The sequence below is a fragment of the Oreochromis aureus genome, linkage group 7, assembly GCF_013358895.1.
Source record: "Oreochromis aureus strain Israel breed Guangdong linkage group 7, ZZ_aureus, whole genome shotgun sequence".
NCBI classification, from domain to species: domain Eukaryota; kingdom Metazoa; phylum Chordata; class Actinopteri; order Cichliformes; family Cichlidae; genus Oreochromis; species Oreochromis aureus.
In genome coordinates, this window is record NC_052948.1 from 14,313,441 (window position 1) to 14,332,601 (window position 19,161).

General features: G+C 40.5%; 1 protein-coding gene across 1 annotated transcript in view; it reads right to left on the reverse strand.

The window, feature by feature from the left end:
* The window catches only part of syt7a (synaptotagmin VIIa), a 94,358-nt gene that overhangs the window by 48,485 nt on the left and 26,712 nt on the right, over window positions 1-19,161 (reverse strand). Inside the window, exon 2 of the mRNA XM_039614922.1 lies at window positions 9,117-9,220. Within this exon, the coding sequence (XP_039470856.1) occupies window positions 9,117-9,220 (104 nt within the window). The remainder of the gene's footprint in view (window positions 1-9,116; window positions 9,221-19,161) is intronic.

The following is a 19,161-nucleotide window of genomic DNA, read 5'->3' on the forward strand; positions in this document are numbered from 1 at the left end:
CTAAATCCTGAGTTTTTTGGATGCATTGTGCTTTAAAGTTTTATTGTGCCCCTTTATGTTGCTGCAGATTATGCAAGCGCCTGGCAGTTTCAATTCTGCAAATAAAACATAATTTTGTTGAAGCCATGTTTGGAGGTCTTTTTTATCAAGGACTAAAGTAAGCCATTCTCTGGATGAGAAGACAGAGAGTTCTTTAAATCAGGCCAAAATAATGTGTTTAAATTTGAGTGAGTGGAAAAAACAAATTGAGTCAGGTGACATTAGCAAAATACTGCATCTCAATACTGGATGCCTCAGTTTATTTTTCATTCCTAATGAAGAGCTGCCCTTTTTATAACCTTTATGTGGATGATTCATTTTTGTTGCATTAAATATTGCAAAATTGGAATTTAAAAGCTTTACAACAGGTTTAATAGAATCATTGTCATTGGCTCCTTTTTCTGATGCTGTTATTCATTCGTGGATTCTAAGTATTTGCTGTGGTTTTATCTCTGGATGGGGGAGCAAGGATAAGGAAGCTTATTAAAATTTCAAAAATGTTCCAAGTAACTCTTATCTAGAGCCCTAAGGCTATCATTTTTTTTTTTAGGTTTTTAGCTGTCACTTATTAAATTTGGGGAGATTTATTAAGGAAAACCAGCAAATATGTCAACTATTGGCTAACCATTCATTCTAGACATGTAGTCTTTCATGAATGAAAGCTGTGCTGAGGTCTGTAACATTACTTCACCATCTGCTTAATGTCTTGAACACTCCCTGGATGCACTTCTGTTGAGAAGAGGAAGTTTTTATATGATACTTTACATTATTAGAGTTGATCCATTATTTAGAGTTCAATATAGTGATATGACCACGTAAACATTAGACAATTTGAGCTATTTTATTGTTGCTTTTTTACTGTTGTAATTTTACTAAGCTGTCTGAAACAGGTCATTTGTAAATAAGACATTGAGTCTAAATAGGAATACCCGTATAAATAATGGTTAAATAAATATGGGTTTGCAGCTTTAAAGGCTTCAACTCTTCTGTGAAGGCTTTCTACAAAGTTTAGGAGAGTGTTTATGTGAATTTTTCACCACTCTTCCAGAAGCTAATTTGTGAGATGCTGATGTTGGGTAAGACGCCCCGGCTTGCAGTCTCTGCTGTAATTCATTCCAAAGGTGTTCTGGCAGGTTGAGGTCAGGACTCTGTGCAGGCCAGTCAAGTTGTTCCACCCCAGATTTGCAAAAAAGGCTTGATGTTAGACCTTGCTTTGTGCATGGGTGTGCACTTATGTTGAAACAGGAAGGGGTCATCTCCAAACTGTTCTCACAACGCTGGGAGCGTGAAATGTCTTGGTATGCTGAAGCATTAAGAGTTCCTTTCACTGGAACAAAGCGGCTGAGCCCAACTCCTGAAAAACAACCCCAACACTATAATCCCCGCTCCCCCAAACTTTAAACTTGGCACAATGCAGTCAGACAAGTACCATTCCCCCAGAAAAAACTCAGATTACTCCATCTGACTGCCAGACGGAGAAGCGTGATTCGTCACTCCAGAAAATACATCTCCACTGCTCGCCAGTGAGTCCAGTGGTAACGTGCTTTACACCACTGCATCCAACGCTTTGCATTTCGCTCGGTGATGTAAGACTTAGATGCAGCTTCTTGGCCATGGAAACCCATTCCATGAAGCTCTCTATACACTGTCCTTCAGCTACTCTAATAGCCACATGAACTTTGGAGGTCTGTAGTGATTGACTCTGCAGAAAGTTGGCGACCTCTATGCGCCTTTGCATCCGCTGACCCCACTCTGTGATTTTAGAGTAACCCATTCTTTCGCAAATGTTTGTAGAAGCAGTCTAACCCCTAGGCGCTTAATTTCATAGACCTGTCTCCATGGAAGGGATTGGAACACCTGAATTCAATAATTTGATTGGCTGAGTGAATACTTTTGGCAATATAGTGTAATTTGCCAGCTGTCTCCAGAGAGACAGTGTCTGAGCTACATGACCAACGAATTAATTCAGCCCACACACACACACAAACATAGACACATGTATTTACTTTCATCATCGATATAATTGATATAATTGACTCAATGTTGACTCTACGGTACTCCTTTTAATTAGCCATCTTACCCAAATTTCTAATCTAATTTGTAAGACTTGCTGTTTCTTGTTGTTCAGTAAGCTACGTCTTCTTTTGTCTTATTTTTGTCTAAAACAGAGCGAATTAAGACTGTACAGGCTATTCTGAATTATTAACTACTACTTATTAACTTGCTGATTCCCTTTGTTTTCTGTATTTGCTCCATCAGATAAGTGAGTGCAGACGAGTGAACAAAGGCTTGATGCCGGACTGCCCTGGCTAAAGCTGAGGGTTTTCTTGAAGGAACACATGAGAGGAGACTGAGTGAAACTACCACTCTCTCTGTCTCTGCTGGCAGTGCACTGCCTTCCAACACCCAGCTGTGTTTGTTTGCTGTGAATTAGCAGGCAGCAAGAGTCTACATGCTCGCTCAATATTACCCACATCACACCATAATTAGAGAGGAGTGCACTATTAAAATGGTCGTCTGCTGCTAAATCATCAAGTGATCACTGGGTTTTTAGCATCTGTCAAAACATTTTTATATACGTATGTGTACCTGTAGTATTTTCTGACATAAAGAAGTATGTAATGGCGGAAGGATAAGACACAGAAAGAACCAACACCACTTTCTGTCATTGAACGTGACAGGTCAAGAATCCAAACGTTTACGTACTGCGCAGTTACTGTAATTTTCCCGATGATTGTGACAATTCTCCTTTTGAAATTCTGCAATTATCAATTTTCACATCTCCCCCCTCCTCCGATGAATGTAATTACTATCATCCCATTAACGACTGTGAACTCCTGACACCCACTTAATGCAAGCAAAGTGCTGAATGTTGTTGATACAAGCCCAACAGGGACTGAATCAGGCTGCGACTGTGGTCAGGTCCAATCTCAACCTCACTCACAACTATGTCATGGATCAAACGGCACAGGGCTCACAGGAGCAGGCGGAGTGTTTCTGAATGCCAAACAGCCACTGCTGCCCAAACAGATGTTAGTTGCATCACCTCTGATATCTCAAAATCTCTCCCAACACCTACAACACAAGCCCCCGCTGACAGTCCTCAGCTTCTCAACGCATGAGCTCATCACTGCATTATCGCCTGTACTTCCTTTAGTTGTCAGGATGGAAGAGCACAGAATAATTACTTTAAAACATGACTAAAAAAAGCAAATATTCAAAAAATATAAATTGATGCCAGCGAGTTTATAAACAGCCATGAGCAAACAGGCAGCCTAAGGAGAAGCATTCAATTTGTAATACTTCCAGGGGGCTTAAATAACAGAGAGGCTTCGGGATGACTGCGCATGAGGACTTTTTAAATAAAAACCCACTGCACTGGTTGCCAGCTCTAAAACACCGAAAGCAACACTCGCCCAAAATGTCTTGTCTATTAACCTATGAATCATAAGCAAAAGTGGCACGGGCCCACTCGCAACTGACACGTGAAGCTTCAGGCAAACATTTGTTTTTATGAAAGCTGACACTGTCAAAGAGTACACTCAGAAATATCAAAAATTAGAGTTTTAGACATGGACTGCCCCGTGGTGGCTTTAGATAAAATGAGCATCAAATGATCAAATGCTGAGAGCTTTTTCCTAATGACAGCATCATGTGAATAAAAAACAAAGCCTGTGTGATTTTGTAGCATACTATATATTGCAGGTATTTAAAATAACAGGGCTTAGTTGAAAGTTACTGTGATAAAGCAAATTATACTGTATGTGCACTCTACTCATGCTTTCAGGCAATACGGCGCTGCCACGGAAAATAACAGAGATAAAGAGCTCCAGCTAAGAGAGGATGAGGAAACCTTTTGTAGCACAATTTATGTTAGAACAGATTATATAGCTGCCAAGCCTTCATTGTTGTTAGCCCCATATACAAAATAGGCATTTTGAAGATGATAACATAATGTGGGAAAATGATTTTGAACAAGATTAGCAGTTTTTGTGCTTCGTCAAAGTGCGCTGTTTTATCACTAACAAGCTTCTCATCAATGGAAATGACCGCCATTCATCTCAGTCACACTTAATTATTTTGTACATTAACCAGCTGCGTTTAATGTGGTTTCACACCAGTGGGCGGCTGACATTTTTCTCAAAATAAGTGGTCCAAAGACTACAAAGGCCTTAATTAACATCTTAATGCCAATCTGTATAACCCCCCGCCACTGCACACACATGCACAAAAGTACACTCTGATGTAAACAGTGTAAGATGCACAGATAAGAAAAAACATAAGTACGCAAATTGGTATCTTCAATGGGATGGTCATCCTGTGTCTGAGGCACAGTTTTTAAGGTTTGTCAATTTAGACAAAGTCTTGTTGTTTATATGAGCCTTCACAAATTAATGCCACAGTATTATAATACCTATTTTCCTCTTGACAAATACCCTCATGTCAGACCTGGTTCCTGTCACCTCTCAGGTGGAGCAGTGGGCTGGTTTTTCTAGTTTTCTGGAGCTTGTGCACCTGTTTCTCATCAGCTCATCAAGGATGCAGTATTAAAGACCGGCTCAAGCGGAATCGTTGCCTCTTCTGTGGTGGTAATCAGGGTTTGTAGTGGTTTCTCACAGTTCCTTTCTCCGCAAAATTCCTAACCTTCCTTTCTCTTCTGTTTCTCTGGTGAGTTGCCTGGTGCGAAGACAGCTGGAAACACCTCTCTAAATTTCCTTGCCCTGTGGAAAGTTTCTGGACCACTCCTTCAAACACGGCTCACCTGCGCTCTCAAGCTGGTTGCCACCTGCTGAGGGAAAAAATGCTTTCCGGTTTCTAATCTGCCTGCCCATTTTCCACCCCATACTCTCCCCGCCAAGCTCCTGTAAGGAGGAAACTTTCCCGTTCAAAGATGGATTCTGTTTCCTGATTTTCCTGCAAATATACTGTTCAGTGGTTTCTTGTCCCTGGACCCTGGATTTGGCTCCATATTTATTGGCATTATGACAAAACATAATGGAGGGTTTAGAGTAATGACTGAGATCTTGAATTTGGTTGAAGATGTAGGCTTACCAGACACAATTAGGTACACATTTATTTTTCTTCAGAACTATCTTAATTCTTCACTGCATAGATTAAACAAGGTGCTGGAACCAGTCCTCAAAGGTGCTTTACTGGATTCCGATATGGTGACTGTGGAGCTCATTTGAGTGCTGTGTTCAAGAAACTAGCTTGAGATTATCTGAGCTTTGTGATATGGTGTGTGATTTTAAGAAGATGGGTACACTGGTCTTAAAGGGATTGGCATGGTCAGCAACAATACTCAGGTAGTTTCCACTCAGGGGCCCAAAGTGAGCCATGAAAATATATTGCACACCATTAGACCGTGAATAGCCTGCACAGTTTCTATAAGGCAGGATGGATCCAGGCTTTCATGCTGTTTTCACCTAATTCTGACCCTACCATCTGAATGTTAAAGGACAAATTAAGACTCATCATATCTGGCCATTTTTTCCAATACTCAATATTTCATTTTGTTTTTTGCACCTGTGTGAATTGTAGTCATTGGTGCCCAGTGTGGTCTGCTGTGGCTGTAGCCAATCTGCTTCATGGTTTGATGTGCTATGATTTCAAAGATGCTCTTCTGCAAACCTTTGTAACAAGTGATGACTTGAGTTCCTTTTAGTTTCCTTTCAGCTTGGAGCAGTCTGGCCATTTTCCTCTGACCTCTGTCATCAACAAGGTATTTTAACCCAGAGATCTGCCGCTCACTGAACATTTTCTCTGTAGAGATGTTGGTGTGGGAAAATCCCAGCAGGTCATCATTTTCTGAAATACTCAGACCAGCCCATCTGACCTTGTCTAAATGTATAAATGTACTGAGCTGCTGCCATGCAACTGGCATTAACAAGCATGTGAACAGGTAAACCTAAAAAAGGGCCAGTGAGTGTATGCCTCTTAGCCTTCTTTTCTTCAATCAAATATAACCTTAAAAGCTTGATTGTAATGTAAAATTACCCCATTTTTTTTATTTAAATCAAAACCAGGTCCAATTAAAATAAATCAGTGATATTGGCTGCCTTCTTCTTTATTCTTGCTATTGTTAGAAAGCATGACATTTGCAAAAAGAAAAAAAGCTTTCTGTTTTATAGATGATAACATATCCAACATAGTGCTAGAAATAATCTCCTGAAAACAATACAAATAAGACCTATAAAAAAAACAACAACTATAATAACTGTGGTGTGAGGACAGTTTCCCACACAGGGTCATAAGGCCGAAAGATCGGCCCCCTATCCCAGCCCCCTGCTCCTCTGTGGCCGCTGCACAGCACTATCACAGGATGGAAATAAGATCCATTTACAGCAGTGCTCTGGAGAGGACCTCAGGGACTTTCCAAGGTAGTGGCAGCAGAACTACCTCCATCCACAGCAGAAAACTGGGAGTCATTCACTGCTCCATTTACTTTAAAGTGGAATATCAAATATAATGTGATGTTCCACTGAAGCAAACAATAGAAAGCCTGTGTTGTACCTCTGTTGCATTTCAGCACAGATCATTTCCTCCCTATATGTTGTAATGGCATCAAAAAGTAATCTAGATACAGTCACCTTGCTGGCGATACAAATGATATTATGTAGTGAGGCATGTGGTGTGCGGAGCCTGTTGCAGTGCCAAATTCTGCCATCTGTGGACCAGTAAGTTTAACAGCAGTGTGATGGTGAGCTCAAATAAGGAGTTGGAGCCAACAATAAATGTGAAATAGGTGACCCGTGTTCCTCGGTTGTACAAGCACAGGATGAACCTGAAATCAATTAACTTTAGAGGGATGTGAATGTAAAAAATAAAAAAAAAAAGAATCAGTCAGCCAAAGTGCCACCAGCCCATACCGTTCGGTCTGTCTAAAGAGTGGTTGCCTCCCTTTAATCAATCACATTTCATACCACATAATCACAATGACATGCCCCCTGTCAGAGGTCAGTCTTTTTGATCTGGTTCTTCCCATCGAGTGGACTGGTGCTGATGCTGTATCAGCACACTTTAGAAATGCTGAGATGGTAATATTTAGGAGGTTAATTAGTACCCTACTACAGTGTTTATCAGCCTTTTTCATCTAATGTACTCATACAGGCTGTCAGATGGACTCAACCCTTTCATCAACACCACCTCATTAGAATTCATTTTAGAGTGGATGTGGATTACTTTCAGCTGTTTGCTTTTAGCGAAAATATTGATCGGATTGTTAGCGAACTGTCTTAGCCATTTAACTATAAATACTGGCTAACTATTTCCACCACTTATCTCTTTCATTTTCCATCAACTAATACTCCATTAACAAGTGATGATAATATTTAGCAAACTATCTGAATGGTTTGTCCATTAGTTTTAGCTCACACTTTCATTGTTTTAGCCGTACTGTTAGCTAATGCCTTAACTAATAGCCACAGTTTAAGCTAGCTATGGTCATACCTAAATCATTTATCTGTTCCTTTATGTTTTCTTTATTGGTATCCTGTTTGTTAGCTTATACCCATTCTTCTCAAAGCTGTTTAGTTCCACTCAATTGTGCAGTTAAATGTATTTTTGTTGCAAACACATGATAATGTTTCTATGTATCTTATAACCCTTTTGGAAATCACTATAATGCTGCTTTTTACAGTGAAAAAAGTGTGTGTTTTATGTGTCTATGCTATTTGAAATTTATATTGAAAACTACTTATACTCCACAATAACATTTTACGAAAAACAGTGCGAACATTGTTTGGGATTAAACTTTTGGCTTAACTTTTTGGGACTCCAAAAAGAGAAAGGACCTTGTCATTTTGCAAATGTCTTTAAGTTGGTAAGTTGGTCCCATTAGCTACATAGTTTCTTTCTAAACCTTTTACAGACTACTTTCTATTGCATAGTTTAAAAAAGCTGTATTATTCACAGGACAACAAAGATTCAGTTCAAAGTCGATTAACTGCAAATATATGAATGTCTTATTTTTTATTGTTCAGTTAGAAACCATCTTATGATCCTGTCATCCTGTTGTGATAAACTTCTAGAGGAATCTATAACCAGTATCAAAACTACTGAACTATCTAACTATGAATAGCTGTTAACAAAGTTAGGTAAAATCAATTCTAATCCAGATACACTGATTCAACTACTTACACATTGATTAATGATTAGTAGTTAATACAGTACACTGTACACTCTAAAATCATTAATAATCCCGTTTTGGGGTGGGAAGTGCTGAGAAAACTAAAAAATAATGAGGCAAAATGAGTTTTCAAAACTTTGTTGTTTCCAAGAGTTTTGGCAACTCAAATTTCTTGTTAAGCTAATTACAGTATTCCTGTGAGGTGAACAGTAAAATTATAGCTTCAGCAGCATATATTTGTACCATCGAAAAAGTTAGAAATGTTTGTTGAATTTTTTAAAAAGTTCCAGTTATGTAAAATTTGCATTTACAACTTTCATCTCCTCTGTTATCTCCCACAGCAAATCAATCCACATATATACCTTGGCACAGATTTTAATGCCAGATGCAATCCTCCCGTTTATCCAGGCTTAGCACCAGCAAGGGCTGAATACTAGTGCGTGTACTGGAAAAGTTGGATTTGTGTTTCCTGTCACTTCTGAATCAGGGAGCTTATGCTTGATTCGCTATCTTGCTAACCTCACAGGAATATTATAATCAGACAATTAAAAACAATAATAAGTGGTTAACAAGAAAATTCAACTTGTTAGAAGTAAAGTCAACAATAACAGTCAAGTAGCGCTAGCTGCTGATGCTGTTAATAACAAGACTACTACTTGCAATGCTGTATTTGAATTCTCATTCCACAATTAATCCGTCTACATAAATTTTTGCGTTCAAAATTTCTCAACTGCACAAAATATTTGCTCAGACTTTCTTAATAGCTGCACACATTGTACTTTTTGATGATGTTCTGAAATGTCTTTTTTTGTAGCAAACCCGCACTGTTTATTTAAGGCTCTCTGATTACTGAAGGATAATGGGGTGGCAACAAATGTGACTGGAAGCTACAGTGTATCTGTTAGTGAAGCTCGTGTGTGTATGTGTGTGTGTGTGTGTGTAAACTCACCAGCTTGCGCTGACACCAACCACAGACGCCACAAAGAGCCACCAGCCAAACAGCACACACTGTCACTGCAAGGGAGACCAGGAACACACTGAGGGACACTGAGCCTGTGCACAAACACACACACATACAGGGAGGTGGAAAGAGATTTTTTTTTTAAAAAATGTGAGTGATAGTTTTTGGCATACACAGAGATATTTTCTTCAACATGTGTAAAATAGAAACATGGAGGACATTGTACATCATGTTGTCAAAGGGTGCAACCCAAAAGAAAGCAGGGATTTCTCTCACCACGTTTAATTGAATAGCCGAGCACAGCTCCCATTTTTTTACATTCTCATAAGAACCTAAGAAATACAATCTCATCACCAGCCCTTTCATGCCGGAGCGTTTCAATACCTTTCCAATAAGGAGTAGAGCCAGGCATCACTCAGATGCACACACATCACTGTCACTGTGTCACAGCTTGTTAAGTGACAGCCTGAAAGTGAAGGGAGGAGGGGGAGAGAGGAGGAGGGGGAGAGAGGAGGAGGAGAGGCTGACAATACAAGAGAGCTCATGATTTATGGGTATCGGTAGATGCCCAGCGAGAGAGGTGGCTCTGGAAGAGAGTCATAAAAAAACATCATCTATTGCTGCTCACATGTGTCTCAGTGTGAGACTGAGACAGAATAGATTCACACATCAGCACTCTTGAGTTTTCAGTTCCACATTCTCCCACATTTAAAACAACTGGATGGGCTTCACTTTGCAGCACGAGGACAGACGGCCTCACTGAGCTTTTCATATCTGCGCAGCGGGAAGGATGGCTATGTATTCAAATTCAGGATTTCTTTCTAACTGATTCTAAAACACACAGCAATAAATGGATGTCAGGATACATTTTCACACCCACAAGTGATAAACAATGACAAACACTTTCAGTTACTGGGTTTGCCTTCCTCCCAGCTGCTGTCTTCTTTCCTTCCTTTGCTTGTCATAACTGCCCTTTCCATTAGGGATACACCAATATACCGGCCAGTTGTGAGGCCGGTGCTGGCCGTAGGCCTACAGGCAAATAAGATGGCATTAAGTAATGGCAGTGGTGTTGCATTAATTTTTGTGCCGGCCTAACGATCAAAGACAGTGGGATGAAGATGTCATGGTAGCTTTTCGTTGATTTAGGCGATTAAAATCTTAGGCATTGTATTAGTTTGACGTTTTGGATTAACGTTATCCTCTGATTTCACTATACTCTGATTTCATTACTATTCTAGCAATTTTCAGCACTGCTTCTTGCTTGATTAGTTTTATCGTTGCACTGTGATATCTGGTCCCTGTTTGTGTCACGCTCTGAGTTGGAGATTGTTATTCATCCCTCTATCTCGTCACGTCTGGATTATTGTAATTCGTTGTTTACTCATCTTAACAAAATTTCCTTGGAGCATCTGCGGGTTGCCTTCTAGGTACTCGCATGACACAGCACTGCTAATTCAGCTGCAGGGACTCTCCATCAACTCCAGAGTCCACTTTAAGAATGTGGGTTTGACTTTTTTTCTTTTAGAGCTTTGCATGGACAAGCATAAGAACTTTACATCCATACATTGCCAGGAGGTCTCTGAGGTCATGTGATCAGGCTGAAAACTAGAAAGAAGTTTTGCAACACTGGAAAGCTCTCTCACTGAGACCTGTGGACTTGGCGATGGCTTTTCAAAGGCAGTTTAAACTTGCCTTTCTGCATGGTGGTATAGCAGGTAGGTTTTTTTGTAGTGCAGTGCTTTACACGTTTGCCTAACAAGCAAAAAATCACTGCTTCAATCCTGGGAGAAGACACGCTTTTTCTGGAACGCACCGACCCAGGAGTGAGTTCCGAGGTATCTGAAATGTGGCAATAGTCCCGTCTTCTCTTCGTCTGCTGTTAAAGTGTCTGTTATGCCTTCCTCTGTGAACTTGTGCACCTTTGGCTTCAATAAAAGGTTTTTTATTGTTATTTACATCTCGCGTCCTGCATTTGGGTCCATCCTTCAGCACTCCACACATCAGCTCCTTTGACAGAAGAGTTAAAAGACTTCAAAACAGTCGAGTTATTTCTTTATAACAAAGATGTCTTTGTGTCCCTGACATAAAAGGGTGGGGGGTGGGGGATACAATAACAAAATAAAGAGTCGAAAAGTATTTTAAACCTTGGCATCAGCCCATAATTTACCATCACTGCATTCTTACTTTTCATCTCCCTTCTCTGTCACATCTTTTGCCTTATTGTCCACCTTGCAATCTCCTCGGGGAACTGATGTGACTAGAAAGGAGTAATAGTGGCAGGTGATATTTCATAGGGAAAGTCTGAATGGGATCTCCATTTTATTCGCGCTTTCCCTCAACCTGAACCGCTGTTTTCAAGTCACTGAGACACCCGAGGCCACTTCAGAAAAAAGAGAGCAAACTCAACCACACAAGCATTGCCACACACGGAGTCTTTGTGGGACAAAGGATGGTTATGTTGTCTTATAACGTTTTATTTTGTGGTGCAAAAGAATCATTTAGTTTGTGCATTAGGAAAAAAAAGCCTTGAACCCTGGATGGGGAAATATAGGCAACACAGACTGTGCATTATTTATTTAAAAAAAACTAAACAAATAATCTCGTCCTTTTATTTTTCCTTTATCAATGTTCCTGCTGACTGTCCTCATTTCAGCTAAGCAAACAACCTAAAATGAGAAATAGTGTTGCCTGGTCCTTCTTTTTACCTGCCAATAGCTGGTTTGTGTTAGCCACCTTAGACTCTCAGCAGGAGGCACAAAATTCTATCATTTATTGCAGTTTAAATGCTTGTTTACCGGTTTGTTTGTCGATCCACTTTTAAATATGTCCCTGCACCAGTGTGACCAGCTAACGATTTGTGTACTCTCTGGAGCTTTCCTAGAAACAAGATTTGACTTACATTCAGTGCTTTCTAAACAAAATGTCGGCATCCTTGACTTTTAACACAATGAAGCGCTACATTTAATTTCATTATGTAGCAATAATAATGTTTTTTGCACTTCTTGTCAAGTTCTTGCCACTCTTAGATCAGCAGGGAAGTGTGAAAACAATAAACACACAAAAAGCCTCAACCACGCAACTCCTTCAGCAGCTCCGTGTCGTGAGCTGCTTGCAGATGTTTCTGTGGATTTTCAGACTATAGCGATAGAAAGAATATGTGCCTTAACCAGCGCCAGCAGGAACTGAACTTTGCTCTGTGTGGTTGATGGAAACCTGCTTTTACACCTGTATCACCTGCAAGATAAGAATCCTAAACATCTTAAACATTAGACACTACCTGAGTTTATCTCCTGATCACAGAGACTGACCCAGACTGGAAAAAAAGGCACGATCCAGCTCGACTGAACACGCAATGATTATACAGATACAGTAGATATAATCAGCATAATAGTCTTTATCCATCCATCTGTCTTTATCAACAGACAGGCTACTAATGGTAAAGAAGAGCAAACATGCCTCTCTGAGCATGAGAGGGTCAGTGAAACGCACCCATATCCTGAATGATGATTATCTCTATTCATAGCGGTTTGAAAATAGATGCCATGTACTCTGCTACTGTATATTCACAGAGAAGTCAATAAAGCAGAGTCCATTAGATGCTATGACATCAGCGAAGGGAGCGATAGATCTTAAATAAGGAGAGCTGAACTGGTGTCCAGCTACGGCTTGTGGTAGCTGCAGAGCTAAGTGGCTCACTGATGGCTGTTTTGAACTGTGGAGACTCAGGTGGATCTGTGAAAGCCAGCAGCTGATGTAGGGTCCTGTATTCTCTCTGAAGGTCGGAGGGTGTGGGGGTGTGTGCTTTATGAGCTGTGTCAGTCATGAGAGCTAAGGGAGTAAAAAGCTTCCAACTAAAACGCAGTCCAAAGAGGCCATGCTACTGCTCTCAGTAATGGACAGCTGGCTTCTGCTTTCCACTTCATGGAATATGTGCTCCTTTTTTGGGAAACACTATAGACAGCTATAGCGTGCAGGCTGAGGGATGACGAGAAGGAAATGCACTGCTTCTGCAGTATTATGAAGATATGCAAATCTTCAGCGCCACGACTGCGGAGGAAAAAGAGGCATCATTAGAGTAAGAGAAGCCCGAACAACACGCAGCTATCACAGCACTCAGGAAATTCAATTTATCTTTCCCCGTGAACACTACAAAACTTTTAGCCTGAAATCCTCGAGCAGGTGATACATTAGCGAGGTGGAAGATAAAACAGCGTTTGTATGCCGGAGCTGGAATAAGGTTTCCACTTGAAGTTAAACGAGGGCAGCAAACATAAAATGCAATCTTTACCATATGTAACCAAGTAACGAAAGAAAAGACCCTTTTTAAATGGAGGCTGGTGGAAAATGGCACCACTCAGTAAAAACTGACAAGTGAGCTAAACGAGCCATTGAACCCTTTGATCAGAAGCTTTTAGAAGTCAGAGCACTCTTGAACTTGAAAGTCGCTTGTTTGCTTGAGATTTCAGTGGCGATCGCTTTTTATATGTACATAAAAGAGAAAATAAATGGCACTACATACTGGTGTGAGTGGTGACAGTGATGTTGTAAATGAGCCTGCAATAAAAACCCCTTTCAGGACAACAAAGCGCTTTGTGTAGGAGGTTACATGTGGACGGCTAACGAGAACTTGCAGGAAATATCAAAGTGCAGACTCTTTTGCATAGAGTGTATGGCTAGCAGCATTGAGGGATAAAATGCACGTAGGTGATCTGGTGCACATGAAGTGAGCTAAGCCAGGCAGAAAGGGACCAATCCTCGGGGGAGAGAGAAGAAATTGCTAATTGGACAGGCGGAACTGGAGCAGCATCCAGTCAGCAAAGCTGCCACACCTCATCTTTATGTACTGACTGAGGTGGAGAGGCCAGTGCCTTAGAAGCTCTAGGTGCAAAGCTCATAGCCTAATTGCCACTTCAAAGTCCCTGCTTCTTGTACTTGAGCCTGGGCTCTGCCCTCTTTATATCCACTGAGCTGCGGGGTAATCCTTAGATGTCACTCAGATGTCTTCACAGTCTGTCCCCTCTGAGGCAGAATCTGTGCATAACAGCAGAAATGGTATTTACCTCCAGGTATATTGTAATACTGAGCATTTCAATTTGCTTCCGTCTAACTTCTGGCTCAATTCGGAGCTCAGATAATTTCCGTTGTTTGCAGTTAGCGTCTCAAGACAAAAGGCTGGATGTCAGTAAACAGCGCATGCATACGAAGGAACACAAAATAAATATTTCGCCTTTTGCTCAGTTGCACAAAATAATTTGAGTGGGAAGACACTAAAAAACATTCAGCAGATGAGATGTGGATATAATGAAAAGTGATTGCAGTTCCAGGTAAATAATGCAGTTGATGAGGTGACATTTAACACAGTGAGCGCAGAGCTGGATGCTGGAAATGCTGCAGAGTGCTCAAAGAATGACCTGCTGTTTTGGCATGTTTCATCACTTTATTGTAAAGCCGGGCAGTCTGGCGAGGCTCAATAGGTATTTGCTCGCGAAAGAACGCCACTTCAAATAGGACGGACGGCAGATTATTGACAGTTCTATCCTTCTTGCAGACAACAATGTGAGCCGGTTGGTGGGTGCATTTTGGTATTTGATTCAGAAAACAAAGCAGCTCTTCTGGAAATGTCAAATATCTCCTAATCGTTCCCTTTTCAGAAAAATCCTTTCTGAATTAATTTTCTGCCCCAAAGTCGTGTCATTTTATATCAACAGCACTTGGTTTAAAAGAAGTGTTTTCAGGGTTTTGGTACACTAAGAGGTTCTGAATCAGGTCACTATTAAATGTTGTTGAGTTTAACTTTCTGATATTATACTGCACCGCCTGAACGACTGACCCTGGACCTTGCTTCTCGGATGCCAGTGCTTTCCATCCCTTTATGTTAGCATGCGGTGATGATAACTGTGCTAAACCATACCAGACAGCGTAATGTAAATCCCAATTCACAGTGAAACCTGGAGCCCCATGTGCTGCAATCACTAGGATGTGTAAAGTAACCAGTGAAGTTGTGACAGGTGGCGAGCACCTGTGGTTAGAGTGTCTCTTGCATCCGCTGTAGGCTACAGGGACTTGTGCCGGTTTTCTGTCCATATATGCTCTCGGTGGCTCAGCTGCAACACTGTTGTGCCATGACAGAGCCTGTTTCACAGTGAGAGGACAGCCGCCTACGTCTGTCTCAGATGAAGGGTAAGCACAGTGACAATCTGAGCTGGAGTTTGACCAACAAAGCATCACGTGGCACATGCCTGGTGTCACCTATAATGCCACCATCACCCTATTAGCACCTCTGACAGTGAACGGATGAATCAACCATAAAATCCAACAAAATCTGGGCAGTAGGGGTGCAAAATGAGCTGGAGCTATGATAGAATTTTTAAATATTTATAAGGGAATGAAATAAAGTTTGGTCGTTTTCTCAGTCTGCCACATAGCTGTTATATAAAATATAACTTAAAGTTAGACTGTGGAGTTTACTTGTCAACAAACTTATATTTACATCAGCTGTTACCAATACACATAATATGTGTATCCCTGAGGCAAGGATCTGGCCATCTTATATCATGGATAATCTTAATTTTAGTATATGATCTGCTTTTCATGTAGATTTTAGCATTAACCTCATAAGACCCGAACTCCTTCATGGCATGCATTTTTAATTTCTCTTTGCTATTTGGGCTGATTGGGACCTGATGAATACTACTACTACTACTACAACGACAACTTTATTTATATAGCACATTTAAAAACCAGTGGTGTACCAAAGTGCTTAACATAGAAGAGGGTAAGATGAAGTAACAGGGAAGGATGAAGGCTATGGCAAAGTACCAAAGAAATGCATATAAAAGCATAAAAGAACACTGTGTGTAAAGGATAAAACAGTCAACAATTTTAAAAATGATTAAAAGTAGTTAAGAATAGACCGAAGATAGAAAAAAGCATTAAACTAACTAACAAACAAGCATTAACTGGTAGAAAAGGTGAGGCTAAATAAGTGGGTTTTTAACTGCGATTTGAAGGATTGAATGGAATCAGATTCGTGGATAGCGATGGGGAGGTTATTCCATAGATTGGGTGCAGCCAAGACAAACGCTCGGTCACCTCTAGTCTTCAGCCGGGATCTTGGCAGTACCAAGGGTGACTGGGAAGATGATCTTAGTGCTCTAGTAGGGGTATATAATCTAAGTAGCTCAATGAGGTAGCTTGGCGCTATATTGATAATAATTCAGAAGGTGAGCAGCAGGATTTTGAATTGAATGTGATACTTAACGGGAAGCCAATGCAGGTCGGCAAGGACAGGGGTAATAGAGACACGCCGCCCACTACCAGTAAGGAGACGAGCAGCCATGTTCTGAACAATTTGCAGTCTATGGAGAAGAGTAGAGTTAAGACCAAAGTAAAGGGAAAACAAAGAAAAATGAGATCCACATATGAGGACATTCGCTTTAAATTTCGATAGAACAGTGGCAGTATAATGTCCTCGTAAGTGGATATCAGGCCCTTGTAGAGCAAAATTTAGTATTTTGGTCTAGACAACCCAATATGTGATGTCCACATATGTGGATGCCAGGTCCTAGGAGGTTAAATAAACAAAAAATAAATAACAAAGGGAAATAAGCAAAAGGCAACAGCTGTTTGTGACACATTTAAAAAGGCGAAACTTTTACTTTGAAAGTGAATTGTTTCTCTCACTTTCTCCCAGAAACCCTCAGCAACCAGTTGGAGAATTGTACATTTTCCCATAGCAATTGGTAATTGCCAGGGGGTTGCTAATCATATACATTACTAGTCACAGAAGTTAAAATAAACCTGGGGGCATGAATCATGATTCGGAGCATAGATTGTGTTTCTACCCCGAAAGTGTGTCCTTCCATATGATCTTTCGCTGAGGCGTTGTTAACATCCACTTTTATGACAAACAGTAGTCTTATTGGCTGTCAGTGTTAATGCTTTAAGAAGCACAAACAGCACAAACAGGCCAAATGGATCCAGTTCACTGATTCCGTAGTAGAAGTGAGGCCTAGCAGACACTGATCGGCTAAAGCTTCCAATCAGCACACTTGTCAATCAAAGCAGCCCTGCCACAATGTCTGTATCTAGATATATGACTCATAAAAGAAAATCACCCCTGTCCGAGTTGCATTTAGAAAAAAAGACTATCCACAGAGGTTAAAAAAATGTGTACAAGACCTGTAAACATACTTTTTAACTCTTTCCCCTATAAACTCGACATCTGACAACCTACCCTGTATCCATAGTAACAAGTTTTGACACTACATCTCTCAAAAAAGACACAGTTTGACAACCATTAGAACAACTGGTTTTTTCCAAGGGTAGCTGGATAGGCAGAGACCACCCTCATTAACTTCTGATGCACACCCAGTCATTTTGTTCTATAAGCAGGCCTGAAATGTGGCAGAAACCACTCCTTATATAAAAGAACTTCAAAGCTTGCTCCTAGACTAGGCTTTCAAGGGGTAAAGAGTTAATATATTTGAAGCCAGCCTCAAATGCCCATTAAAAGAACTCCAGCTTTTGGCCCTTGGCAATGGCAGTTTTATTTATATAGCACATTTCATTACATGGCCCTTGTGTGCTGGCTACATTTTTCAGCCTCGCGGTTGCCGACCGGTGCATCGCTGCATTTTTTGACACATTACCAACATCTATAGATTAATCCAACAGTGTGACACCTTCGTAGTAATGTGTATTATGTCAAAAGAGCACTCACATGTGTGTCCCCATGAGGATGCCCAAGACAAATAGCTCTAAAGCTCCACTAGAATCCCCAAACCTTTTGAGGTAGTGTTAAATCCAACAGAAGGAATCTGTATGTATGTATTCATCCTTTGGCAAAATAATACAATAACTCAATAATACAAATGGTTTTCTTATCTACTGTATGCTACTAGTAAATACTCACAAGTGTCTGTGATAAATAAGCAGCAGCCTGCTCATGGACAGATGCTCACAGAATAGACTGACAGCTTAACTTCTGTGTGGTAAATATGCCTGTAATAAACTGTCAGGATAACAGTTGAATCTTTTTGTATATATAATTCGTTACACTTTTGGCTGCACATTGTTCTTCATCATTTTCTTAAAGCCCACACCACCCTGTAGGAAACAGTGTGATATCAATAAATTATATATTTGTATTTTATTTTTGAAAACAGAAACTCCACACACTGATTTATAACATCTCTTCTTTCTCCTTGTTGTTGTGATCTCACCGGGGGGTTAATGAATATTATCTACTTCTAATTTTGATTGGACGAGTGATAAAGTTGACATTCAGCTTACATCCATTTCTTCTGTGTCTTTGATAAGGACTTTATCCTGTCTGCACGGTCTGATCTATCACGTAATCTATCAGTGTGTCTGCCATAATTTTCTCCCCCAGCTCAGCCTCAGAAAGACTGAATTAACTGGTCAGGTTGAAATGAATGGTTTTCATATGTAAGTCCCAAAGACCCAAAGACGCTCTCTTTGAGAAGGCAGACTTGTGTTTGTAAGTGTGCGTCTGCCTCGCATCAAACGCACATTAATAATGGATTACAGTTGTTTGTTGGAGGATGCCTGAAAAAACAAAAACACTACTTAAAAGGAGGTTAACTCATCTGCCTGCTTGGACTGCAGTTTATCATTTAATCATTTCTTTAATTATTTCATTTTCTCATTAATTTACCTCTTTACCTGATGCTCCTCAGGTCAGATTAACCATCACGCCTTCCTCAGATTTGACCTCTCTCCTCTCTTTTAAATACTCTTCGCACTTTTCCCCTCCTGGGTGTCATTTTGGGATAAATGACTGTTACGTACAGACAGACGCCTGATCAAACCAAATGAGCTTCTCTTGGCTCCTAAGCTTGAGGATGTTATGGCTCCTTCACACCGTTACAAGCAACCTATTATTCACCAGTCCCACTGATGCCCTTGAATCTATCGATTTAAGTCCTCGTGGTGCCTGTTGATACTCTGGAGGTGGACTAGTGTCCATCCCTGTAATGAGTGTCTGAGCTTTAAACTAAGTCAACCA